The 27734-nt window shown below is 34.3% G+C and overlaps 2 protein-coding genes across 6 annotated transcripts in view; one reads left to right on the forward strand and one right to left on the reverse strand.

The window, feature by feature from the left end:
• The window catches only part of LOC136034648 (elongation factor Tu-like), a 235032-nt gene that overhangs the window by 181268 nt on the left and 26030 nt on the right, over nt 1-27734 (forward strand). The window lies entirely within an intron of this gene.
• Nucleotides 845-26856, reverse strand: LOC136034646 (RNA-binding region-containing protein 3-like). 5 transcript variants are annotated; one of them, XM_065715949.1, is made up of 7 exons: nt 26717-26845; nt 17179-17308; nt 15549-15722; nt 14199-14309; nt 8969-9735; nt 6852-7005; nt 845-1196 (listed from the first exon to the last, which is right to left on the reverse strand). In XM_065715949.1, the coding sequence occupies exons 3-7, from the start codon at nt 15692-15694 to the stop codon at nt 1022-1024; spliced, it is 1353 nt and encodes a 450-aa protein (XP_065572021.1). In that variant the 5' UTR covers nt 15695-15722; nt 17179-17308; nt 26717-26845; the 3' UTR covers nt 845-1021. The 5 variants fall into 5 exon arrangements, with proteins under 5 accessions (XP_065572021.1, XP_065572020.1, XP_065572019.1 ...); XM_065715948.1 differs by lacking the exon at nt 17179-17308 and adding an exon at nt 19349-19625; XM_065715947.1 differs by lacking the exon at nt 17179-17308 and having other exon boundaries at nt 26717-26856.

The following is a 27734-nucleotide window of genomic DNA, read 5'->3' on the forward strand; positions in this document are numbered from 1 at the left end:
TTCCAACTGTTACAAAGCACACTCCTTCCTAACTTGTCGAACCTTAATCGAAGCTAGCCACCTCGTTTACGCAGATACCGTACTGTTACTTTCTGATGATCTGCTCGGGTATCGTTGGGATCGGCTCTAAAGTCACTTGACCAAAAACAGGGGTTTCTCTTTTTCAACTTCCCTTAGTTTTCTTATGAGACTATCCGCGTTAGCACAGCAAAAGTTTCTGAGTTATGGGTTGCAAGACTAGTTTCATGCAATAACCCTGGGTAGGCTGAATAATGATTTTTTGTCACTCATATCTTTCCCTTGTCGCACTTGGGATTGTTTTTTATGGATAAAGCGTATGATAAACCGATCTTTGCTCCTCTTATTTGGTAAGCGCCAATGTAGACTCGTAATCATTATAGTTCAAGGAGTTGTTGTGATTTCTACATCTTTGAAATAGACAAGTTAGTGAAGAGAATTCGTCACCGTCGCAAAAATATAGTGAATAATGAACTGTGTCATATAAGCAATTGAGTGTTATTTTTGTCTTTTTTTTTGTGCATTTTCTTATAATTAGTGTTTCAACTTCGCCTTTTATTTTCCTCCTCTTAACCCATTCAGTTCTGTACAGAGGGTGGAAACAGGTTTTATTACTGGAATTGGTCACCTTTCAAATATTCCCACAAAACTACGTCAAATCGAAAGTCGCTAGTTGTCCAGTAAGTCCAGCTCTCAAGTTCAATTAAATGAAGATACAACTGTTGTTAAGTTCTCGAGTTGCAGAATACTTTCGTGTTTGACAAAAAAAGTTCTCACAAATTTGAGCCTTATAAAAAATAGTTCATAATAGGATTCATCGCACGAGTTAAATAAGAAACATATTTTTATTATATTGTAAACTTGGTATAAAACAATTCGTGAAACCTACCGCACATGAAATTTCAATCGATTTCAATTAGTCAAATTCAATAACAAATAACTATGTTGAGCTATTTGAATTTTTCACGGTTATTTGCTTTTAAAGACACCTATCCTCCGTGGTCTATGATTCCTTCTGCTTGGTGGCAGCAGCTCTAGCAAATTGCACAACCATAGGCTTTCCATGGAGCATATATCCATTTGTTTCTTCTAGGGCCACTGCTGCTCTTTCAATACTGGGCAATGAAATGAAAGCTTGCCCTTTCATTCTTCCTTCTTTCATATGACGGATATCAAACCTGAGAAAAGATATACGTAGGTGAATCATTAGTCATTATATATTTTGTGATACTAGTCATCTTTCATAATTTCTTTTCTTTGGCGTGATTTTGTTCGCAATTAGCCTCGAGTAATGATGTTGATGAAGAACAAGCAACAAGAAAAAGACAAGCAACAAGCAACAAGCAAGAACAAGCAAAAACGTGTTTTATAGTTTTGGTGCGTCACCGAAATAAACGTTTTTTTTTCTTTAGCACTATAGTACCTTTGCTCTGTTTTCTTCGTCTTTATTCAAATTGAAGCAAGGTAGTCTGACAATAACAAGTTGTCTGCTTGTCGGGTGTTTTTTTTTCGTTTTTTTCGCAGTATGTCGGAAGTTAATAATTATAGATAATTTTCGAATCATGAGTTTTGCCACATTAGTTTATGTTTGAGTGAGAAGGTAGAGAGGGGTACGACACTACGTACCCCTTAATATAGGGGTGGGGGTATAGGGATCCCCCCAAACAATGGTCTCAAGGACCATATCCAAAGAAATGAAATATTATGACCTAAAAGTTTATTCTACTCCTGTTTTCAACCCCCCTCCAATCCCCTCAAGGAATTTTGTGATCCATCCTCCTCCGTAGAAATTGGACCTGCGAACACATATCCCACGGAGGACAGATGAAGTTGTCTCCATCCTCTTCTCCGTCCCTAGAGACCATAAGAAAATTGTGGATAAAATTTAGTAGTTCAAAACTAGATTTCACAAATAATACTGTACATATTGTGGCCGTTGAGCGTCAACCTCACTTTTAGAAAAGCACCAGATTTTCAGGACAAATAAACTACTTGTGGTATGACCTTTGTTGCCAGTAAGTAATAATAATAATTTACGGGTAACCCGCTAATATTATAAGTGAAAAGCAGACTACAAAGAGAAAAGAAAGGAAAAAAGACAAAACAACTCACAACACAAAATTTACAAATGAACAAAATGATGATCCCGTGGTGCGGCTTGACCTTGCCAGGGGCTGACTTTTGCAGTTAAAGTGAAGTAGCTCAAGCTTATTGGTCATTTCAGATGCGCTATAATTATGAATAAGTTTTGGTTCCGAGTACGTGAAGAAAAATAAAGAAGGGACTTAAGATATCAAAAGTAACACGAGCGCAGGCGCCTAACATCCTGGCATTTTAGCATACTAAAACATCAACAGGAAAAAGCACAGCATGATCGCATAAGTTTGAATATAACTTGCATAAAGCTTTCCAGTTAAATTTTGCCCTGTTTGCTACAATTTTAGAATATCCAACTTGAATCGTTTTCCATCCACAAGCTTATTACGCACACTCATAATGGGGGAGTTTGTAAAAATACCACGTCATTTCTAAGAACAAACAATAGGAATAGGTAAATCAGAATATTCCAGTGGGGATGACGATGCGCGGGAATTGAAACATGAATACTCGCACTTTTCTATACTTAAAGTTAGACCATTTTGACTAAATGAATCACGAACAATATCAATCCTTTTAGAGCCACCGCAACATACAGATACTTTCACATGGCTTTACTTTAAGTCATAAATACGCGTCTTCATACGAACCTTGAAACAAAAATAACTGGAAAACTCGCTCCATTAGAAACAAAATTAAATTAAATTTAGGCATGCACAACACTGCCAAAAGCCTTTAAAAGGTCTAGTGCACAGAGATGAATCTCACTACCACGTTCAGGAGAATCTTTTAAAATTTTACCATTCCCCGGTGAGCATGAGCGCAGCCAATGCATCGCTTGAAACCAAGCTGATTTTTATCATTTTTTGCAACACAAGTTAGCGAAGGTATAAGGACATACTTGAAACATGCTACATTTATAGGTCGGTATGAATTACAGGCATTGGGGTCCTTTCCACGTTTCAAGATTGACGTTACCAAACCGCAAAGAAAACTATCTGGAACAACTGATGACATTACGTACATCTGGAGGAGGATCTGCAAGTGCGCATGAGCGGAACTGAATCAGTATTCAAGTGTTTTGGTGAAGTGCCATGAATACCCAAAGAATTTGATTTAAAATTTTTGTTATAGCATCATTAACACACGATAACGTAACAGGAATAACATCAGCCTGGACAAGTTGCCAAGGGAGAACTTTATCTAATAGTTCCTCAAAGAACGAATGAACCTTATAATTTACATTAGTAATAATAGCAGAACAAGTACAAGCAGAACAATCTGTAAGTGGGAATAGTACACAAATAGTCACTAGAATCAAGTTTTTCACTAATAACGACTTTATTTCACTCATATTTAGATGCACGCATAGATCTTTGGGATATACATGGTATCTGAAGTTATCTTTATCCAAACATTTTTTGGGAAAAATTCCCTAAAAGGTTTTAAGTATTCAGACCTGGAAGTAAATTGGCACCAAATTGAACGGAAGCAATTACTGTCCCAAAAAAAGCTAAATAAAATTAAGTGGAAAAAATAAAATTGTCTTAGATACATTTCAGTGTATTAAAATACACTATATAGCCTCCTCCCTCTCTTTAGGGACAACAGAGGATAACTTCATAATTTCAAACGGCACCCGTGTAACTGAAACCTCTTCTCAATAAACTCTTTTTTGATAATTAAAAGTATATAAGGTGGGCACGACAGCATCTTTAAATTTTATGGCTAAAGTCGAGTGCCTTCCAAAAACAAAGGTTTTATTTTTCAAACGAAACCTAAGTCCACTTCCAATATCTTTCTCTTATATTAATTTAAAAAACTTCATCCACAAAAAGAAAGTTTTTCAAAGAAAAGTAAAGAGCTCCATTAAGCCAAGAATGAGCAAAAATAAAGTCAAATAATCTTCCAAGCGTAAAACTACCACAAATCGCTATCAATAAATAAATGAAACTCAAAACGAACAGAAATTACAATAAATATTTGCGCAGAACACAATTTACGCTTCTCAAAAAAAAAATAAAAAAAATAAAATGACATTGGATTGTCAGTTTAATTGACATATACTGATATTTATTCCTTAAAGTTTTGATAATTTTTTATCTATGAAAGTAAAAAAAAAAGTGAAAACATTTCAACGTATTCTGTTTTCAGTAAAGCGCAAATTGTGTTCTGGTCTTCAGAAGGTATGGGGTTATCAGCCCTACTAATGTTAATTTCTGCTCGTTTTGAGTTTCATTTATTTATTGATAGTGATTTGTGGTATTTTTACGCTTAGAAGGTTATTTGACTTCATTTTTGATCATCAGTGTGGGGGGGGATATACACCCTCTGATCACTCTGAATCTTAAAAACAGCACTAGCATTTCAAATTACCGATCCAATGAGCCCCCTCCTACGATCACCTTTTCTATATATACCTCGTATGCCCCCGGGGCATAGCTTACAACCCTTGCCCTGAGGGCTGTAGGTGGGTTGTAAACTTAAAGTACATAATTTCCAGAACTTCCAGCTACGTTGAACAAAATGGAAACCTCAAAATTTTAATTGGATGTGTTTGGGGAAATGGTGGGGATGGAAGGGGGGTTAATTGCCCTCCAATCACTTTCGACTGTTAAAAAGGGTACTAGCTTTTTCAATTTCCGATTGAATGAGCCCCTCTCGAAGCGTTAACAATACCTTCTTCGAGCTGATTTTTATCATTTTTTGCAACACAAGTTAGCGAATGTATAAGGACATACTTGAAACATGCTACATCTATAGGTCGGTATGAATTACAGGCATTGGGGTCCTTTCCACGTTTCAAGATTGACGTTACCGAACCGCAAAGAAAACTATCTGGAACAACTGATGACATCACATACATCTGGAGGAGGAGCTGCAAGTGCCGCATGAGCGGAACTGAATCAGTATTCAAGTGTTTTGGTGAAATGCCATGAATACCCAAAGAATTTGATTTAAAATTTTTGTGAAGAAAAGTAAAGAGCTTCATTAAGCCAAGAATGAGCAAAAATAAAGTCAAATAATCTTCCAAGCGTAAAACTACCACAAATCGCTATCAATAAATAAATGAAACTCAAAACGAACAGAAATTACAATAAATATTTGCGCAGAACACAATTTACGCTTCTCAAAAAAAAAAAATTAAAATAAAATGACATTGGATTGTCAGTTTAATTGACATATACTGATATTTATTCCTTAAAGTTTTAATAATTTTTTATCTATGAAAGTAAAAAAAAGTGAAAACATTTCAACGTATTCTGTTTTCAGTAAAGCACAAATTGTGTTCTGGTCTTGAGAAGGTATGGGGTTATCAGCCCTACTCATGTTAATTTCTGCTCGTTTTGAGTTTCATCTATTTATTGATAGTGATTTGTGGTAGTTTTACGCTTGGAAGGTTATTTGACTTCATTTTTGATCATCAGTGTGGGGGGGGGGATATAAACCCTCTGATCACTCTGAATCTTAAAAACAGCACTAGCATTCCTAATTACCGATCCACTGAGCCCCCTCCTATGATCACCTTTTCTATATATACCTCGTATGCCCCCGGGGCATAGCTTACAACCCTTGCCCTGAGGGCTGTAGGTGGGCTGTAAACTTAAAGTACATAATTTCCAGAACTTCCAGCTACGTTGAACAAAATGGGAACCTCAAAATTTTAATTGGATGTGTTTGGGGAAATGGTGGGGATGAAAGGGGGGTTAATTACCCTCCAATCACTTTTGACTGTTAAAAAGGGTACTAACTTTTTCAATTTCCGATTGAATGAGCCCCTCTCGAAGCGTTAACAATACTTTCTTCAAGCGAAGTGCCCTGGTCTAAAACCAAAAAAAAAAAAAAGAAAAAAAAACATTGTGCCCACACCACTCTTTACTACCACACCACTATGATAGAGGTTAACCCCCTCCCCGAGTTGATACTTTTAAAGTTAAAAATTACACAAATTTGAAGAACTGCATACTCCAAACTTTGTCTATAATGTAGAGTCTATAGGACCTCTAGATTCTGGAGTCTGGACCTTAAAACCCCATTTATTCAACTTGGTTCATACACACACAGTTTATGTCCTATTCCTCACGGCAGATAAAAAGTGAAAAAGCAGCTTTTTCTTTCTATAAATGCTTTCTAACATATTGACTAGTCATTCTCTACAGTGAACTCCCTTTATATAATATTCCATCGATTCGGCATAACCCTCCTCTGAAGAAATTTATAATATTACAACGACCAGAGTCGAGGCTTAAGAAAATAACCCATTATGACCTTGCTCTTGCCAAAACTCTTCATTAGAAAACTTGTAGACAAAAATATATACTAAAAAGTTGTATCCGTTCATGTAAACTGTGCTGCTAGAATGGATTGATGCTCCACTTGGCAATACGAGACCCAGGTTTCGATTTCAAAAGGCTGGTAGACAAGCTTGCACCATGTCCTTCTAAAAGAAATACGACTGAAACGTCCATTTGACGCCCTATACGCCATCGATGGCTCTGGAGGATCTTTTTTCTATCCATTGATAAGTCTCTACTTTACGCTTCATCCTAGCTGAAGTAACGCCCAAAGAGCCAAATGAAAAACGTTTAACAGAAGTTTCAAATGTTCCATCTGTACAAATCGCTAGGACTAAGGCATATAATCGTTATAGGTAACAACACAAGACCTCATTATAAAAAAAAAAAAAAAAAAAAAAAAAAAAAAAAAAAAAAAAAAAAAAAAAAAAAAAAACTTACATTTGGCATTCCTCCTCCGAAGTCCAAATGACATATCTACCAAATATACGCTTCAGATGTGAATCCTCTACGGATTTTGCTAGATTCTTAACATATAAACGTGAACTCGGCTGTCCCTGTTCCCAGTTCTTGAAAACAGAAAGGAGCTCAAAGTCTGCAAAGGAAAGAATAAATATTAGGCATAAAAAACAAAAAAACACTCCACTAGCAAGTTTTGGCAAATTGCCATTGGATTTTTTTTTTACCTTTGTTAAGCAAAACTTTCAACCAACTGAATTGTCTTTTAATTGAACTGAACTTTACTGAAAAAAAAACTGCCGTCCTTTTTTAGGTGGGGGTGTGGGAAGACCAAGGAGCGGTCAGCACCTTATGTTTTTATTATTCTACTGCTTTTTGTTGTTCTTACCTTCGTAGTTTCTGCTTTTCTTCGTTGTTTTTTAAACTGGATTTCAAATAATGATTATTCATTCAATTTTGAATTCCCCGGAGGGACTTGGTCGTCGTGGGACTTATATCCCGTGCTTTTAATCTGGTATCCATAAATAAAATCTTCTAATATTAATAGTCAGGTACCTAGACCGGTGAAGACAAATCTTACTTGGTTAGTAAGTTTATGTTCCTTCCAAGTAAGATATATCACGACTGATCAAACTGATCATTTTTGCAAAGGCATATTTACTTCAAAGAAGGTAGGGAACATGTTACTCAAATAGAATCCTTAGTTTTAAGATTTTGTTTCCTTATTTAAGCCTTCGACCAACAAACTGTTCCAGCTTATACTTTATGACATTATTTTTGCTCTCTTACCTAGCTATGAAAATAGACGACTAGCAAAACAACCAATCAGTTGTTTTCTATGTTCCCGTCTCTCCGCTCGGTAAGGTCAGCGACTAGGGGTTTCAGCCCTTACAAATGACACTTGTATACCATTATTGCAAGTTGACTTTTATGAAATAACTTTGTGCGTGAATTTTGATTCATTATCCATGAGTAAAAAATGAGCTGGCAAAACTCCACGGTTCCAACATGAATGTCGAAACGTATGTCAAGCAAGTGTCACTGTCAAATGTCTTGAATTTCAAATTGTGAATGGCTGAACCGCTCTCATGAACATAAGTAATTGCTTTCAAATGGCATTCTTGATTTTTTTTTTTTTTTCATTGATAATTTTCGAGCTTTCTATACTCTACAGCAACTTTCATGTTTTATTGTTGAAGATTAAGCCAACACATCAAAGTGTTGCCACAAAGAATTGCCACAATTTCAATAGTCCTTCAATATTCTCAGGGGAAATCTCAGGTGAACTCCCCTTTCCCTACATGTAGATTTGATTGAAAATCATACAATTTTGAAAGTTACAACCGTTACAACCGTCATAATCCTTATTGTTGCGACCTACTACAGCCGACAACCATTCCCAGCACGAAGCCAACCTAAGGCGTCTCTTATAATAAAGAGAATAAGAAGCATATATAAAATAAGGTAAAAATTTTAATGACAGCAAATCTTTATCAGATACTCATCTTTTCGCTTAAAAAAGTTTAATCTATGGGAATAACAAAAGGGGAGTTGAGGAAGAAACCATGCACAATTTCAATTACCACTAGGAAAATAACCCTGGTGCAAACTAAGTCTATATCGTTCCCTATTATAACTGTAAACATTTATGCGTATTGGAATAATAACCCTCTCTTGTTATAACAACATTTTAGCAATGAATATAACACAAAATTAAAACGAAAATGTTTAATTACAGTGGATCCCTTATCGGATATTTTTCTTTTCGTTTTGCAACAGTTTGATTTTTGGAAGTAAGAAAGGGAAGAGGAGACAAAACAAACAAAATAATTTGAATGTGGACAAACATCCAAATAAACTAATAATATGTGCAGATTTTTAGGTGTAAACAATTTTCACAAAAGGATTCACGAGTTTTTGCAGTAAGTAGGTTCTCTACTAAACAACAAGTACTCCAGAGGATAATATATCCCCTATTTTAAATTATTTAAGCAAAGATCAACAGTATCCTTAAACTCTGACGTTTTAACGTTTAAAAATTTTGAAATGGACATATGAGATCGTGAGAATTTAGTATGAATACATAGTACTGTGCTAACCTGATGGCTTGACCCTATTACTGCTCAATTCTTTAAGAGTGACGAACTCAGTAATTTCTTCATTTTCTTCTTCTTCCTTTGATTCATCCACCTTCTTCTTCACGGCTGATATTTTTCCAAATCCTTCAGGTTGCACTTCTTTAGCTTCTGGCAGGGAGCCAACTGTATCATGGATTTTTTCAGTAAAAGTGGTTGCACTTTCACCTGGTTTTTCCGGCAAACTAATAGCTTTAATTTCGAAAGCTCGTTTTTTTAATGATACTGGGTCAAAAACGTCTGTCACATCTGGTTCCTTCTTCCTTCTTTTCATCGCGACAACGGGGGCGACAGCTTTCAATGCCTTTTTAGGTTTATAAGGAGAATGAGTTTCAGGTACAACGTTTTCAAGGACTATCTTCCTTTTTGATAATTCGTCTTCTTCACTAGATAGCTCACTTTCATCCTCTGGTGTTGCAGGAACTGCATCAGGTAAATTAATTAAGGAAATATAAGAGTCAAACCTTTTCAAAACACTTTGTGCGTTTTCACACTTACAGAAAGGCGGAGGTAAAGACATCTTATTCATAAGATGTAATACTTGGTTATACAGCTTCGGATATTTTGTTAGGGCATCAATTATATTTAAAAGGATATCTGGATTGGGTGGGGGGTAAAGATAAAGTAATTTGGGATTAAAAGGATACTGTATGCCAAACTTGGAGCAAATTGCTACTTCATCAAGATGAGCACGAACTTGATCGATATTACCAACATCTGATTCCTTGGAGCTAGAACAAAAAAATAAATTAAATTATTTCATATGGCACGGAGCGTTGAATAATAAAAACATTCACAACCGCAAGAAATTGCAACAGCTAAAGAAGGAATAAGACTCATCACAAACGCGACTAACTGCACATGAATGAACTATTCAGAATGCAAATTGATTAGGTCTCCATAGAACAAACAACAGAGGACATTGAAAAAGGGGATATACAGCTGCTTTTAGAAAACCTCGTTATAAAGATATTATGTAGCATAAAGAACTTTTATTTTTAAAGATTTTTTTTTTTGAAAAGAAGTCCCTAGCGTTTTCTCACAAGCTGTAAAAGCGTCAAGTATTTATTTGAGAGTTCAATAATACTACACAACAAACCATGTCAAAATAAATTTTTTTCAAAAAATCATTTTTTCCCATGTGTAATTAAACATGGATTTCAGGTGCTAAGGACTTTAACGAAGGTATGTATCAGCCCTGCTTACAATGCACTTTATTATATTGTAGTTTTAAACTGAATCACACAAATACTGGACATTTCTATTATTAAATAATGTCAATTGACTCCTCTTCTGCCGTCTGTGAATCTGTTTATTCAAAGTTTGCTCACAAATGTTCAACCATTAAATTATAAAATCAAGCTTGACACACACCCCTTCTCGACATAATTCTTTCGGCCGAAAAATATAATTTTTCCGGAATGCAGTTTATTTTGTTGCTAGTTTTTAGTAATTCCTAAGTAAGCTACGGCTATTATGGGACAAAGTAAAGTCAATTGAGACCTCTTTTTCAGCCTTCTTAAACAACAGTTTCTAATTTTAAACAAGCTTTCAAGAGACAACAGTTTTTAGCCATAATTAGCCATGGCAATAGATTAGCCATTTGAATGAAGCTAATCTACCGCACCCAATTAAGCTAATGTTTATGTTACTACAATTGTAGTCTTTTCACAAATTGTCTTATTGATACTGGAATTCTCTGTAGCTATTATTCAATCTTATGTTTTTATGACTCTAATAACTCTCTACGCAAGAGAATAATGAATCAATTAAATCACCACTAAGTCTTAATCTGATAGCAGTTTAGTCATTTTTAAGTGAGGAATATTTCCTTTTTCCAAATAATAAGCTTGGTGGTATATTGAATTCTTGAAATTCGTAAAATAGAAAAACTGGAATTTCTTTGACGTAAAGTAGGGTAGTCAAAACGAAGGTATGAAGCTCATGTAGTAGTCAATTGAGCAGCTTGCCTAGTTCAAACACATTTTCTACTCAAAATAAGGACTTCTCTGAGACTAATTAGATAAAAACCAGTTTTCTTTTCAAATAGAAATAAAGAACAATTGTAAAACTTGATAAGAAATAAAATTATCCTATATCAGGGGTGCTAATGCCCCCTCAGCCTCCCCCCCCCGCTCCCACTATTACACTGAAGTTTAGACTTGAATCAAAATCCTCAACAAAAACTAACATTTTCGTCAATATAACTTGTTTCCCAATAAGAAGGGAGCTGATATACCCACAGTACCCATATTGCACACTTAATCCAAAAATAAAGACAATTCAAGGGATTTCATGGGCCCCGCATTTTAACAGCTTCACTTAGTCTCCTGTGCTTCCCTGCATAGAAGATTGAATTCTTTTGACAATGCATAGAGCAACAGTTTTAAGGCATTCGATACCAATTTGGAAGAATCTCTACAATCCTTTTGAAGATGGTTAAGCTATCTCTGCCTGTGTTCTCTTCTTCGTCTTTTTTTAACACACAGCGTTTTCAAATTGAATAAAGTATTATGTTGCATTTATCCGAAGCACTACTCACAAAAACTTAAAAGAAACCGGGTCAAAATATTTTTTTTAGGGTTTATCCCCCCTCCCCCCAAGAGAGATGTAAAGACCCCCACACTAGTTCCGCAATTATGCAGTATTTACTCAACCATTAGTTTTACTGGACATACAGTCTACAAAAACAGTTAGCTTTTTATGGACTGTCTAGCTATTTAGGGACGCGCCACCCATTCATTGTCAGAAATTGGGAGGCTATTAAATAACCTTTCGATGGTGAGTTAATTGTCTCCAAGTTTTTGATCAATAACATTTTGACCATTTTTAGGCCTAAATTGGCAGGAAATAGAATAAATTGACAATAAACTTTAGCTTAATCACATCCGTTGCTTATAAAAACCGCCTAAGTTTAAATTTGCTTTCAAATGAGCTCGTTCCCAATATTCTACAATCTGTGGCTCGATAAAAATACCTCTGACAAAAAAAAGGAAAAATAAAATACATGATCGTTTTTGGAGGAAAACACAAAATTTTGCCTTTTTAGAAATCACAGCTGGATTTTTTCTGTTCTAGAGTTCCCGAAGACATTTAGAACTTCAAGTTAAAATTGTGTTCAAGATAACGGATTTTTGGGCGGCGCATTCCTTCCTTTTTATTTATGCAAATATTCTTTGGGTGATAACTTTTTATTTGAAAATAATTAATTTGGCTTTGTCATATTCAGCATAAAAACATCTTCTGAAAATAAATCAAGCAAATTACACATTCCATGATAACAGCCTGTAGACGTAAGACTTCAGAAGCTGTCTAAAAGGCGGCGCCATCTTACAATGCGTTTTGGAAAATATGGCCTAAACTCCAATGCCCATCACAGATTTAGCGGATTTTCAGCAACCACAAACCAGTAGGCCGAAAACACGCAGAAAAATCCTCACTTCGTCATGTCAATTCCTTATTCCTCCGCCCCAAAAAGCATCGTAACAGTATCAATCGTCCTTTTTTATGTACTTTATGAAGCACAACTTTTTATTAAGTGTTATATTTTCTTGTCTTGTGGCGCTATCATAACAATAAACGTAATTATTATTATTATAAATATGTGGCAAATAAAACCCATGATAAAGGGGTAATCCCTCAAACTCACTCAGGGTGATACAAGCTTTGGAATACCAATTTGACCAAAAAACAAACTAAAAACTGGAATATTTTTCTTTTAATAGTTCAACAACCAGAGGTTAATCCTTTCAGAATTGTTTCTTCCTGCTTTGTAACTTTAATGTGAAATTTTTGCTTCCAAGTCGGTGCTCGAAGAATTAAAGCCTACAAAAACGTTCTCATTTAACATGATTGAATCAATTAAAGTGCCGAGTTGGAGCTGCACAAATTCAAATCATACTAATAATATATTTTTTTTTTTTTTTACAGAAAATTATTTTTACAGGTCATTCACGTTGACATGTATGCAATACAGTGCTCATGCTCCATATATGCTGCTAACTAAGATCCTCTATATAATCCATTTGATTTTCCTGTTCCCTAGTTAAGTATCAATAGATATTAATTAATTAAATATTAGCATAACTAAGAAATATAGATATTAATTATAATTCACAATAAAAGTATTGGGATTTCTCCTCTTCAAATTAATCTGTGATGTTAATCAAAATTTGAAAACGCTTATTCAAAAATAAAAATAAAAGAAAGAATCCTAGCAAAATCATCATGGCACGCGAACAGACTAATAGTCAATTCAATACTTCACACACTTTGGTGGAAACGCCACCTATGCTGGTGCGGGCACAACTATTGGCAAGCTTCAAAAATAAAACTTTAGATGGCGATGATGAATATTGTTTTTAATTTGCGGATAGAAAATCGTCATCAAGCCAAAGGAAGACCAAAGTGGGCTCCATTAGACTTGACGCACTAAGAAGACAAACAAAATATTATCTTCATTTATGTATTTTCTCATCCTTTTCACTGGCTTTAGACCTGCTTCTTGACTAGAATTTGACCTTTATTTTTAAATTTTTTTTTCAAATTTGGAATTTTTCCTCATTTACCGTTAGTCTTCATTCAAAACTTGAACATAAGTACATTGTAAAAGGCGGAAAAAAAGGAACAACAATGGGATAAGCTAAAAACGAGAGGCAAACAATTTAAATCCAAAATGAACAGACCAAACTCAACATAATTACTAATTATAAACTTTAGGTTCCTGCCAATAAATAAGATGAGTGTAAATGTGTAAAATGGGTGAAGTCAAGCTAGAAGGTGATTCTCTCTGACAAGGATTGAGGTAAGAATATGTCCTTATCTAGCTAACAACAAAAAGTTTCTAGTCCTCTAGTAAACTAGCTGGAGGTTCCAATACATTGTATTGTATAAGATTAACGACGCTTCTTGACTACTATGGTCCCTGCGTCGGCCCTGCAGTGTATTGCTCTGTGCCTTTGATTACTACTTTAAAAATATTCGCCCCTCTTCAAAAAGTATTCAGACCAAAAAATGTCATGATATCTCCTATGTGAATGATTTTTTGAGCTATTACATGATTGCCAAAATCTTATTGTTTTAACAAAATTGTGTCCCTCCTCCACAACGAAAATTAATTCTAGTGTATGTGTCTGGAAAGAAGCGATTTCCGTTTTATGAATGTGAGCCTCGCGGAAAAATCCAAGCCAGTTACCTAACAGTTGGGCTCAAGCCTTCAGCATAAGTTACAACTAATCTTTTTGTGTGGATACGTAGCTGGTGCAGGCTATGCAAACCAAAGTCGGCATCATTTTGATTATTGAACCTAAAATAGAACAAATATATGTAATAGAATTTCCTTGTGCCAAAAAACTATTAGCTGACTTACTATAGATAATTTTAGTCAAACAAAAAACAGATGATTGATAAACACCACTATGCATAGTTTTTGGCCTAGTTGTGCACGATGTATAACGGATTCAAGGTAAATGATTCTCTTTACACATACATGCATCGCTCCAAGCCCTCGGGTGTGTGGGGGGGAGAGTCAGACGATGTTTTACTTGAAGTTTAAACCCTTAAAAGTGCATAATTAGGTCACAGCCTTTTCTGTAGATGTCTTTCTAAACCATTTAGCTCATCATACAGTAGAGGTAACTACTGAGGGTATAAGTTGCAAGTATTTGAGAGACTTTGACATTTCCTGGTGCTTGGAGACTGTTGTTTTGCAGCACAAAATAGCAGTTTTTTTAGCACATTTTTTTTTTCACTTGGCAAGGGCAATAGAACTTAAGACGGTAATTAACAAGGGCGATAGATTCAAAGGATAGATTTAACGATATTACACAATAACTAGGTCAGTACAATCTAACCTGATGAAGAAAAAAAATTGAGTACATCATTCTTGGGAAGAATAGTACGAAATTTCGTACTATCGTACTTGGGACTTAAAACCTCAGCTCTAGTGTTTTCTGATATGTCAAATTTGATCACTAAATATCCAGCAAGACTGTGGCTTTATGGTTAATGAGTATCACATACTTGGAACAAATATGATATCTCTGAGCCCTTGATGCATATATTGTTATCAAAACTCCGCTCTTTAGAGCCTCAGTTATATTGACAAAAGTTGCTCCTTGCTAGCACAATGAAGAGTTCGACAATGGTAACCTTGAGACATTTCAATGAAATCATATTCAACAAAACAAAAGTCAGGCAACATTATTTCAGTCAACAAATAGCTAATGACAAAAATTGTCAGAATGGCATCACAATGGCAATGCATGAGGGATTTAATACACAATGGCAATGCATGAGGGATATACCTTGTAAGAAATGGGAGGATGACCATTTTTAAGTATATTTGAGAACTAGGCATGTACACAGTGGGGGAGGGGGTAATCTGGACCCCCATTGGTATTATTTGAAATTTTTCCCCCACATTAAATGAGAAAAATAATGACAAAAAGATGAAAATGTTCTTGTTTTCAACCCTCCACACAGAAAATAATCCAATCAGTAAGGGGTAGAGTTCTTTATACACATTAATTAAATGCAAACTTACTCAGCATAGCAGGCATAACCTTTTGGGTTAAGTCCATTTGTTGTTTTCTCTGGATGCACTCTAGTAGCCCCAGTCTTCAAAATAACATCAAATATTTCATCAAAACTGACTGTGACAGGTATATTTGCAACTCTAATAAATGTCATATTGCATGGAATCCATCAGATGTAACATCTGAAAAGTGACAAATATGAAAAAGAAAACTGATACAAATTTAACGGAAAAATTCATTCAAGAACACTTGTCTGCCTTGCACCAATTAAATTTCAGCAAAAGACAAATATACTGTTTCCCTTTAAATTGGAATGGTTTTGGTGTTACACAAGGCAACAGTATAAATATCCAGTGATAGTATTCAGCTGATTCTCATATATTCATACACACATTTTTTTTAACGTCATTACTCAAAACATCAAACTGAGACCAAAGGAAAATAAAATTATGAAGTAGTGAACTGAGATAATGAAAATGAATATTTCGACAGTATTGGAAATGCTCATTCTCAGTGAAGATTAGAGCATAAAGCAAATGCAAGCATAAATAAAAGAAAGCTTGCTATAATTTGATTAGACAAACAAAACAACTTCTGGGCGGTGAGAAATAGAATTAAAATCCAGTTTCAAAGACCTTAAAGGGTGATTGTTCCCTGTAAAGAAAAAAAAACGTAATTATGTGACACGTCAAAAGCTATAAATTGCACCAAAATGACAAGACACTTGTATCATTAGATTAAGTAGTTTTAAGAACAAAAGCCCCCCTTTCCGTTTTATAACCAAAAAATCACATAAAATTGTGTAATCAATACATTTTGAGGTTTAAAAACTTTTAAGGTCTCAATTTTATGCTATAGCCTACACAACAATAGTGCACAGCATAGGTAAATAGAAGGAGATTTAAGGACTTTGATATTTTTTATGGTATTTTTAAAACCGTGTGTTTCTAATTACAAAGGGCACTAGATGCAGCAGTTTCCTTTAAGATGAGCCATTAAACAGGTCTCTATGATGTTCCAATGCACAGCTGGCTGAGTGGAAAAAAACAACAACAGAAAAATAGATGCCGTCAATGCAGAATATCTCAGATCAAGCCACTTTTCTTGTTTTTCAAGCCCATATATTTTCTTTGTTGTTCAAGCCATGAGACTGTAAGTTTCCTATATAAGAGTCTGCGACAAGGCGGTTCTAACAGTGTATTTTGTGTTCTGATATGACACAATTTTTAGGAGTTGTGGGTTATTGTATTTTTTAGTGAAGGACGAGATTGTCTCTTACTAGGTTGCTAGCTACTGCTCCAACCCGGATAGTAAGAGATTAAAAGTTTTAATTTATAGCCTAGTTTGTTCTTTACTAAAATACCGCTGAAACCCGGAGCATTTAAGTATAATATAAACTATTTTAAAATTGGGTCGTCGAAAACCTATGTGGCACAGTGGATAGCGCGTTGGAATTCTACTCCAAAGGTCAGAAGTTCAATTCCTGCTGGAGATATTTTTTCCCCATTTGTCTATTTAAATTCTAAACAAAGCTTCTATTAATAAATACTATATGAGATCATCTTGACCAACACCATTTATGATTGATCCTTTATGTTAAACTTTTCAAAAAATTATTTTAACTTATATTTATCTTACTTTTGTCCTGTGGTGGCGCAGTGGATTTGACCTTAGCTTGGTAATACGAGACCCAGAGATCGAATCACGCTGCAGGAATGCACTGCAGGGCCGACGCAGGAACCATAGTTGTCAAGAAGCGTCGTTAATTCTTAAATAAATAAATTATCTTACTTTTGCATTATCTAAACTTTTAGTTACTATGTGCTCTAATTTGTTCTTTACTAGGTTTAAGCTATATGTGATAAGACTTACAGAGTCCCCATTCATAATGAACTACATCAATCCATTATGCATTACATAGTCCTAATTCATAATGGACTATATAGATCTATTATATAGATCCATGTATTCAGCTATATTCAATGAAACAATTGGCCATATTGACCATTTATGTATGCCCTCCGATCATTTTTGACTCTCAAAAATTACTCAAACACTAAAACTTCCAATTTTCAATCGAATGAGGCCCCTCCGAAGTTTATACGACCATTCCTTCTGTATAAAGTGCCTCTGGAAAAGAAAAATTAAAGGTAAAATTCTAGTTTCGTGACTTCTTGCTATCTCGGAAAGGGGTTAGGTTAGGAAAATGAAACTTTCAGGGATGGGTCTTCCCGGGAAGGTATTTTGAAGTACCTACCTCCACTCCCTCTCCTTCTAGAGGGTCCTGACCTTTGATGACCTTTAAAAATATGTGTGTTAAGTGAAACCTTGCAAAATAAATCTTCTACTTGAACGAAGTACAGCAAAATTGTTTCAGTTTCACAACTTTGCTCAATCCCAATGTATATGGTTTTAAAGATATGCAAATACATTTCCTAAATTTTGAAAAAAACATTGATATGGCTCAGAATTCTACTCAAATAACACGAATTGCATTTTCAGAACTAAAGGCACAGAAAAAGCAACTGGTAACTGAAAACTAAGGCAAAATGTTGTTTCGTCAAAATTTCAATAGGTATAGACCTGTCATGTAGGCGAATTTCAGGGCCCTCTACAGAGAGAAGGAGTGGAGGTGGGTACTTTAAAATACCTTCTCGGGATATACTCTAGCCTGCAGATTCATCCCCGAAAGTTTCATTTTCCTAACCTAATCCCTTTCCAAGAAAGCAGGAAGTCACTAATCTAAAATTTTACCAAATTAATAAATAAGTAAATAAATCTATATATATAAAAATAAGTTGTCTTAAGGCCTTTACTATAGGCAACGCTATAGCGTTTCCTCTTAATTCAGCAGCAAACTAAGTCCAATATGTGCAATGGCTAGTCTTTCTAATGATTGTATTTTAATATGATCATTTAATTTTAACATAAACTATTTTCAATTGCCTCATTAAAAGCCTGCATGGTGCAGTGGATAGCGTATTCAAATTCTATTCTGGAGGTCACAGTTTCTCCTCTTGCTGATAATTTTTACACCTTTGTACGTGTAAAGTCTAAACAAAACTTCTACTAATGATGAATATATTGTAATCCTCTTCACTGACATCATTTATGATAAACTATATTAATCCTTTCTGTAATGCTAGCTACTACTGCAACCCGAATTGTTCTTTATTATAATTTATTTTAAATATTTTCTGCTAATTACAAAAGTACGAAGATGTGACATATTCCTGATTTTAACAGCATAACCTACTACAGTGTTATAGAAAAATGCAGTTTTTATGGCATTTGGTATTAACCAAGTGACATATAGCAATCGCAAATTCTGTCGGTCCCGGTTTTGCTACTTTAGGCATTTCCAGGTAAGCTAGGACGATGAAATTTGGCAGGCGTATCAGGGACCAAACCAAATTAAATTAGAAATAGTTGTTTTCCCGATTTGACCATCTGGGGGGGAGTGAGGGGCCTGTTAATTAAAAAAATAGAAAAAAATGAAGTATTTTTAACTTATGAATGGTTGATCAGATCTTAATGAAATGTGATGTTTGGAAGAATATAGTGTCTCAGGGCTGTTATTTTAAATCCCGACCGGATCTGGTGACATTGGGGGGGAGTTGGGAGGGGGAAACCTAAAATCTTGGAAAACACTTAGAGTGGAGGGATCGGGATGAAACTTGGTGGGAAAACTAAGCACAAGTCCTAGATGCATGAATGACATAACCAGAACGGATCTGCTCTATTTGGGGTAGTTGGGGGGGGGGGGTAATTCTGAAAAATGAGAAAAAATGAGGTATTTTTAACTTACGAACGGGTGATCGGATCTCAATGAAATCTTGGAAAACACTTGGAGTGGAGGAATCAGGATGAAGCTTGGTGGATAGAATAAGCAAATGTCCTTGATACGTGATTGACGTAACCGTACTGGATTCGCTCTCTTTGGGGGAGTTGGAGGGAGGCGTTCAGTGATTTGGCGAGTTTGGTGCTTCTGGACGTGCTAGGATGATGAAAATTGGTAGGCGTGTCAGGGACCTGCACAAATTGACTTGATAAAGTTGTTTTCCCGGATTCGACCATCTGGGGGGCTAAAGAGAGAGGAAAAATTAGAAAAAATGAGGCATTTATAACTTACGAGTGGGTGATCGGATCTTAATGAATTTTGATATTTAGAAGGACATTGTGACTCAGAGCTCTTATTTTAAATCCTGACCGGCATTAAGCCTCTGATTTTCCTTTTAAATCAATCTATTGATTCTTAGAATTTTGTTAGAGCTCATACCATATGAGCTCTTGGCTCTTAGCTCTTCTTGCCTCATTACAAATGCCATATGAGCTCTTAGCTCTTGTTTTTATAAGAAATGGATTTTTATTTTTTTTTTTAATAACAAGAAGTTTCTAACCACATCAGTTTTCTTTAAAATAACCCATTAAACAATTCTCTCTAATGTTCCCGTGCCAAGCTATCTGAGGAGAAAAAGAAAGAATAAAAGATGCTGTATATCAGAATATTGTGGTTGCAACCACTTTTCTTGATTTTCAAGCCAATATATTTCTCTTGTTGTTCAAACAAGGGAACTGTAAGTTTTCTATGTAAGAATTTTGGACAAGGCAGTCCTAACAGTGCACTTTGTTTTTTGATTTGATTCTAGTTTTAGGAGTTATGGGTTATTTAATTTTTTACATTGGGGCGTGATCGTCTCTTATTGGTTGCTAGCTACTGCTGCAACCAAATAAAACTTGCTAAAAGTTTGTGTTTATTATGGCATTTTTGTCCCATTTTCGGCCATTCATCCTATTATCTATTGTCCTGCTGCCCATCTAAGGAGATAGTTGAGATTTTTCTATAAGTACTTCAGATCATGAGAGTTGGCAATTTTTGGTTTTTTAGATTAACAATAGGCAGCTTTAACAACAGTAGATGTCAATTTTGATTTATTATGTTAGGTATAGACCAATTTTTGCTTAAAATAAAATTGTGGTTTAATAATTGATTATTACCAAATTCAAGTGCATGCCCAATCTGGTAGTAACCTCCAAATACCTTTTTCAAAAATCTCAATAGCAAATAAAAAATATCACAGAAAATATGCTATTTGGATTTTCCATTAACACCTTCCTACTCCTGTAATGCAACTAGCAAAGAGATTAAAATTTGTGCTCAGCAAAAAGCTATAAAAGAGCATGTCCTGTGGTGGCGCAGTGGATTTGACCTTAGCTTGGTAATACGGGACACAGAGATCGAATCACGCTGCAGGAATGCACTGCAGGGCCGACGCAGGGACCTTAGTAGTCAAGAAGAGTCGTTAATTCTTAAATAATAAATAATAATATAAAAGACCATTATTTGTCCTTTGGCAAGAACTGGTTAGACCTGGAGAGCAAATCTACATTCATTGAACAATTAATACTTGGCTGGTATGATTGTAAAAGATTCTTGTCCATTGCTCTTGTCTCTATCTTCTTCTTTCAAATGGTTGGTTTCTGTACATCTTACAGAAACTTGCAGAGAAGTTGTACAAAAATGTCTCATCCTATTTTTGCCTTCAAGGTGGCATTCAGTTAAAAGGAACACAGGAGCAGAATTTTGCAAACAGGCAGTAATAAACTTGAAATGAAGTCACGATTTCAAACAACACAAGAAAGTTCAGATCCAATGCAATGGATACAAAAATTGTTTCAGTTCAGAGCAATAATTGGATTGCAAATGTCAACTCTGTACTTGACAAAAACCACATATTTGTTTGTTTTTTGCAAGCAAAGGTAACCAGATAAAATTAAAATCAATGATTGATTGATACATACCTTGATGGATTGGGCAACTCCAATACTATGAGGTTTATTTCAACTTTATTTTGATTCTCAAAAAGTTCAACTGAAGATCCAATGATGGCAAAAATAATATCATCTTTTCAAAATCATGATCATCTCTTTTACTTTTAGAACCTCTCAAACAAATTTTCAGCAAATTCTGTTGCTTTCAATTTTGGTCAAAAACCCAGTAAGCTAAGTCACAAAGGTACCAATGTCAAGCAATATATCCCATGCAGGTCAATCAATATTTTTTAGTATATTTTTTGTCTACTGTGTTGTAGCATGGACTGGCTAGGAAGCGTCACTTTTGTGCATGTAGGCCTGAAGCTCTCCCCTGGTATCCTGTGTGGATACCAGGATAATATGGTTATATTGTGTTATTGGAGGCATACAGAGGGTCAGTTGCCTCAACTCCCGCAATCCGATAACGTTATTCCTTAAATTATATCACTGTAATAGTGTGATATGGGTAAGAAATTCATTTACATTTTACAAATACAGAAGAGAGAATAATAAGGACTTTTTTCCCAAGACAGTGAATGAACAAAACCTATTTGAATATTTCGGCCCTATATCTAAGGGCCGTCTTCAGCAAAGAAAATAATAAACAATAATACACTTACAATAAAAGTTCTTGGTTAAAAATCCATTTTTGAAATAGCCTAGGCATCATTACTTCTTAACGAAAAGTTCAGCCAAGAACTTACCCTGAACATTTTCATATTACACATTCAATAAAGCTATTTTTTGTTCTTAAGGTACCCCAAAGGTTTAATACAAAGAAACCCTCCTTAAAGACTGAGAACTGCTTTATGAAAAAAAAAGGTATAGCACAAATCCTATAGTAGAAGACCTAAACATGTATTTATTTTAATGCATTAAAAGTTTCAACAAAATTGTACATGAAAAGATTATTTTACTAAAATGATGGATCAAAATATTTCAATTTTCAAAGATGCCCACATTTTGGGAGTCAGGGTGGCTTCAACCCCATAAAAGACTCAAAATAATACAAAGATTTCAAATTTATACAATTAAAAACACCCTGTTTATCCCTGCCATTTTTTTAGTAGAGAAACTATACAAAAGAATTAGTCTGCAAAATTAAGACTAAAATTTCACTAGATTTTCGAATTCTGCTTGAAATTTAAATTAACACTTGTTAAAAAAAAAAAAAAAAAAAAAAAAAAAAAAAAATTAAAATAATGACATAAAAACATAAAGTGTAGAAATAAAGCAATATAGTAAATCGAACTTAAATTAAACAGAAATCACAACAAATGAATAAATAAAAAATAAGTTAAGTTTAACTAAAAGCAAACAGAAACTAACATAAATAATAGTCCCCCTCCCTCTAAAATATAGAATCTAGCTAGTGCTTTACTGAACATGAAATACATTTTACCAATTGGAAGTGCTAGGAAAAGCTGTTAAATGTTTTGTTTCTTTATCCACAGGGATGATTCTACAGCCTAAAGTAAGGCCCATGAAGGCATTCAATATAGTCAAGCACTAGGTTATTCTTTGCTTTCATATAGAATGATTGATAAATGGTACCATGTAGATGAAAGGTACCTATCTTAAGTTTCAAAAAACGAAAATTTTGGCTTAAGAGTCTACACATCTTGGACTATCTGCCTTGGCAAGGCAGTTCCAAAGATTTGAGCTAGATTCTAAACAAAATTTAAATTTTTGTCTAAAGTTACAATCTATTTTTCTTAAATCTTCCAAACTATATAAGTAGAAAAGAAGCAGATTTAAACATTGAAAGCATCTTCTCAAACTCTTATTGGGGCTATATGTCAGCTCTTGAAATTTTTATTTAACAGTACAAATGTTTTTTAAGCTCATGAAAAGTCAGTATGCTGTAGTGGAGAAAATAGGTAGCAATCAAAATTTTTGAGATAGCCATTTTGTTCAGCATAGCAAAAATTTCCAATAACTATCCTGTTGGGGATGACATGACCCCATAACCCTATGTAAAGGACTTTAAGTTATGAAATTGTTCATGTTTTAATATAGCATTATGAAATTGTTCATGTTTCAATATAGCATTTGTTATTGGGGAGTAACCTGTTGTAGCACAGTGGATTGGTGCTCTGCTTGGCAATACAGCCCAGGATTCAATCCCAACCACAGCAAGGTTGGGCGACAAGCTTGCTACTTGTTCCTGTAAAAACACCTAGCAACTGAAACGTCGATTTGACGCCCTATGCGCCAGCAATGGCTCTGGAGGATCTTTATCCTTTTTTTATTGGGGAGTATAAAGATATTTTGGGGGAACTACTACAACTACTAGTAAGAATCCTAGCAATACTATTACTGTGACTGCTGCTAAAACTGAGCTAAGGGTATAATGGTGAGAATTTCAAAGAATATTGAGGAGGAAGTTCAAGTGAATCAAAGCACACTCTTTCCAGGTTTTATTCTCTGCTAAGTAAGAACAATATTTCTCCTTTGCATATTCAGTATTTTGGGTTGTGTAAATTTCTTCTTTTTCTCCCTCCATGGTATCATAATGGGAGGATTCTGTTGAAACTTATCATGAATGATTTATTCAGTAGTAATTCTGTTAAAATTTATTATAGAAAATAAACTTCCTCCATTCCAAGGTCTTGAAAGTATATATTTTTCATAGTTAGTGTTTTTCTCTCTCTTTCTATGTGTTCTTTTTCATGTGAATTTTCTGTGGAAAAAAAGCCCAAGGAAGGAAGGGAATGATTTGAAAAATTATCAGAAATAAAAGTTAATTCTACTGCCTAACCCATTTGAATACAATTTTTCTGTTTTATATCATTTGTCTTTGATTAAATCTGTCAAAGATTGAGTCAGTCTGCAATTTAGATACTTTTTTATACCTTTTTTATCCTCTGCCCAAGATTGGACAGCATTTTACAAGAATAGGATTAAGCTTTAAATGTATGTGCAAGATTAGGTTTTACTGTTGACTATCAGTGTATTTAAAACATTCAACATTATTTATGGCAAAAACATCCAAGCTAATCATTTACTTACAAAGAAAATTCTGGTCAATCCAATGGTGAATCAATCCACTCTCTAGGTCTTATGATAGAGATTTGTACTATGGTTGAACTGTTTAAGTAGTGATTAGCTGTCTGAATATCTGGTAAATGTTTATATCAATGAAGTATTCAGATTGCTAAGAAACAAACTTACCTCTAGAATTGGAATTTTGTCCTGAATCTAAATAGGAAATTTGTTTCTGTCACAAATTCAATTTTAATTTATCCTAACCCAAATATAGTCTAAAGTCTTTATTATATGTTTCCTATGCATTTATTGACTCTTAATTTTGTCATAATTGATTCAATTTAAAGGTAAACCTGTTTTAACAAGATTGACACTACCATAAGCATATAATCCATATCTAAAATAGCCTAAGAGAAAAAGGTGTTATCCCTGAGCATCCATAAAGGGCTTAAAATTGAATTTGTGATGGAAACATATGATGTATTTGGATTCAAGATGAAATCCTGATTATAGAAGTAAGTTGGTTTCTTATCTGTTCCTTATGTGTTATAGTAACCACACTGAAGTTCTTAATCTGAATAAGACTGGGTTCTCTGTCACTGTTTAGAGATAATTAGCTTAGTCTCAGTCAGATAACCTACTATATAGGTATATTTTTCTGAATAGTTAATATGTAGAGTTGGTTAGGTATTTAATATAATGCATTCTGCTTGGCCTGCTTTCCCTAATTCTCTGTTGTAGTTTTCATAATTTTGTTATTAAAGCATTATATTTTCATCATTAATCTAACTTCACTTCTTTGGTGTGATTATTATAACACATAAGTATATCTTGGCTATCTGAATACTCTGTTAATATGATTGCATCAAGAATCATAGCATAGCATATTCCTATAAAGCATAGGAAATGAACTTTACCTCTACCTCTATAGACTATAGCCAATACCAATTCTGGGTAGACTACATAATTGTATATTAGGGGGAGGGTGTTTAAAATTCAAACTCACCTCTATAGTCTTTGCATCAAAAATTGAAGTTTACCACCACCCCTAATGTGCAAATACATAGCCTAGGGCTATGTATTTAGTATTTGGGCAATGTTGGTATTACCAGAACAATTGTTTGGGGTCATGGAACTATGGTTAATAGATGCATTTTGATTTTTTGAACATCTTTTCTCTCTTGCAAAACTACTGCAAACTCACCATTATGGAGTTATTATATATTTGCACATTAGGGGGGGGGGGAGTAAAGCTTAGCATATATTAAATACAGCAATGGTTACTTTATGTATTTAATATATGCTGAGCTTTACCCCCCCCCCCCCTAATGTGCAAAGATATAGCCCAAATTTGTTTCTAAACTATTATAGATTTGTGATATCAAATATTTAATGAACAAAAACAGAAATGATTGCAATTCTATATGTATAAATACACACATATTTGGGCTGGAATAACTCCATAATGGTGAGTTTGCAGTAGTTTTGCAAGAGAGAAGAGATGTTCAAAAAGTCAAAATGCATCTATTAACAATAGTTTCATGACCCCAAACAATTGTTCTAGTAATTTCCAACATTGACTGCCCTAGCTACCCTGAATTGGAATATACACTGAATAGGAATATACCCTGAATGGGTAAATATAGGGTGGGGGTAAAGTTCACCTCCAATGAAAATGAATGGTAAATTTGGATTCAGGATGCAATTGTGACTACAGAGGTAAGTTTGTTTCTTAGCAATGCTACCTGAATAGTCTGTTAATATAAAAATTACTTGTGATTTCTTAAAGGGTCAATGCTCCTATTACCTGAACAATTGTTTAGGGTCACAAAACTATTGTTAGGCCTAATAGATATATCTTGACTATTTGAACATCTTTTCTCTCTTGCAAAATTACCACAAACTCACTGTTATGGAGTTATTATATATTTGCACATTAGCCAGGGGGTAAAGAATAGAATAGGCTATGTTAAATACAGCAATGGTTAGTTTACATTTTTAATATATGCTATGCTTCACCCCTACCCCCTGATGTGCAAATATATAGCCCAAATTTGTTTCTAAACTATTACAGATTCACAATTTCAAATATCTGACCAATGAAAACGGAAATGATTACAATTCTATATGTGTAAATACAGGATATTTGGGCCGGGATAACTCAATAATGGTGAGTTTGCAGTAATTTTGCAAGAGAGAAAATATTTCCCAAAAGTCAAAATGCATCTATTAACAATAGTCTCATGACCCTAAGCAATTGTTCAGGTAATGGGAACATAGACCTCTTAAAGTAGGCTATACTATTCATTCAATTATGCTGTAAGGTTGCATATATATTTTCAAGTAGGCTAGGAGCAGAATATGAACAACTAACCTGTAAAATTGACTTTAGCTTAGGCTATCTTAATTTCTGTTTTCCAGTATCTCTGCACCCTACAGTCTCACCAATATTCTTCAAAAATTCCAAGTCCAATCGGCATTCCAATCATAATTTGAAATTAACGCGAAGTCCAGCAATGCCACTAAAGACAAAAATAAAAGGACCAAATAACCGCAAGACCCATTAGTCGTCAAAAACTATTTTACCTTAAAAACATGCATAAAGTATTCTGGCAAACATTTTTATGTGCCCTATCATAAGTAGATAAAAAAAGAATCAGGTATGAATGACTGAATTACTTTATTAGGTGATGCAACCCGTATAGAGTATTTCACTATCTAATTTACTAAAACACCGAACAAAATATCGGAAATTGAGAATAAAATACTAAATAGTACAAAGGAACAAAGAAAAACAATGATTAAGCAAAATTTATAAATAAGAAGTAAATAATGGGAAGTAAAAAGAAGAAAGAAGAAAATAAGACAAAAAAATATTTATACAATATCCAGTCTCTTTGTTCAGTTCAAATATTTCAAAACGGCATACCAAGTCTCTTGAGTAAACCAGATAACGTTAATATTAAAACAGTCAGAGTGAGAAAACTCTGGTTATTTAAAACGCATCTCGGTTCTTCCATTTCCAAAAAGTTTACATACGAAAAGATAATGATATAAAGTCTTTTCATCACCGCAATCACAAGTGGAATAATTACTTTTATTAATTATGCATAAAAATGCATTTCATTTACAGTGACCTGTAACAATTTGTGTCAGTTTATGGTTAGGGGAAGCTTTTCAAGTTGAAGAAGGTCAAGATGATCAGTAAAAAAAATCAAAGATCAAGGGCTTAATAGCTTTGCAGAATAAGTAACATCATTTTACAAATAGGTTTTTGCGTAGTTTTCCGAATTTTATTTATATTATTAAAAGAAGAAAAGGAATTACAGAAAATACAATTTACATCTGAGTCTGTATAATATATATGTTCAATTAATTTATGGCTATGTAAA

This window comes from Artemia franciscana, chromosome 13, assembly GCF_032884065.1.
Source record: "Artemia franciscana chromosome 13, ASM3288406v1, whole genome shotgun sequence".
NCBI classification, from domain to species: Eukaryota; Metazoa; Arthropoda; class Branchiopoda; order Anostraca; family Artemiidae; genus Artemia; species Artemia franciscana.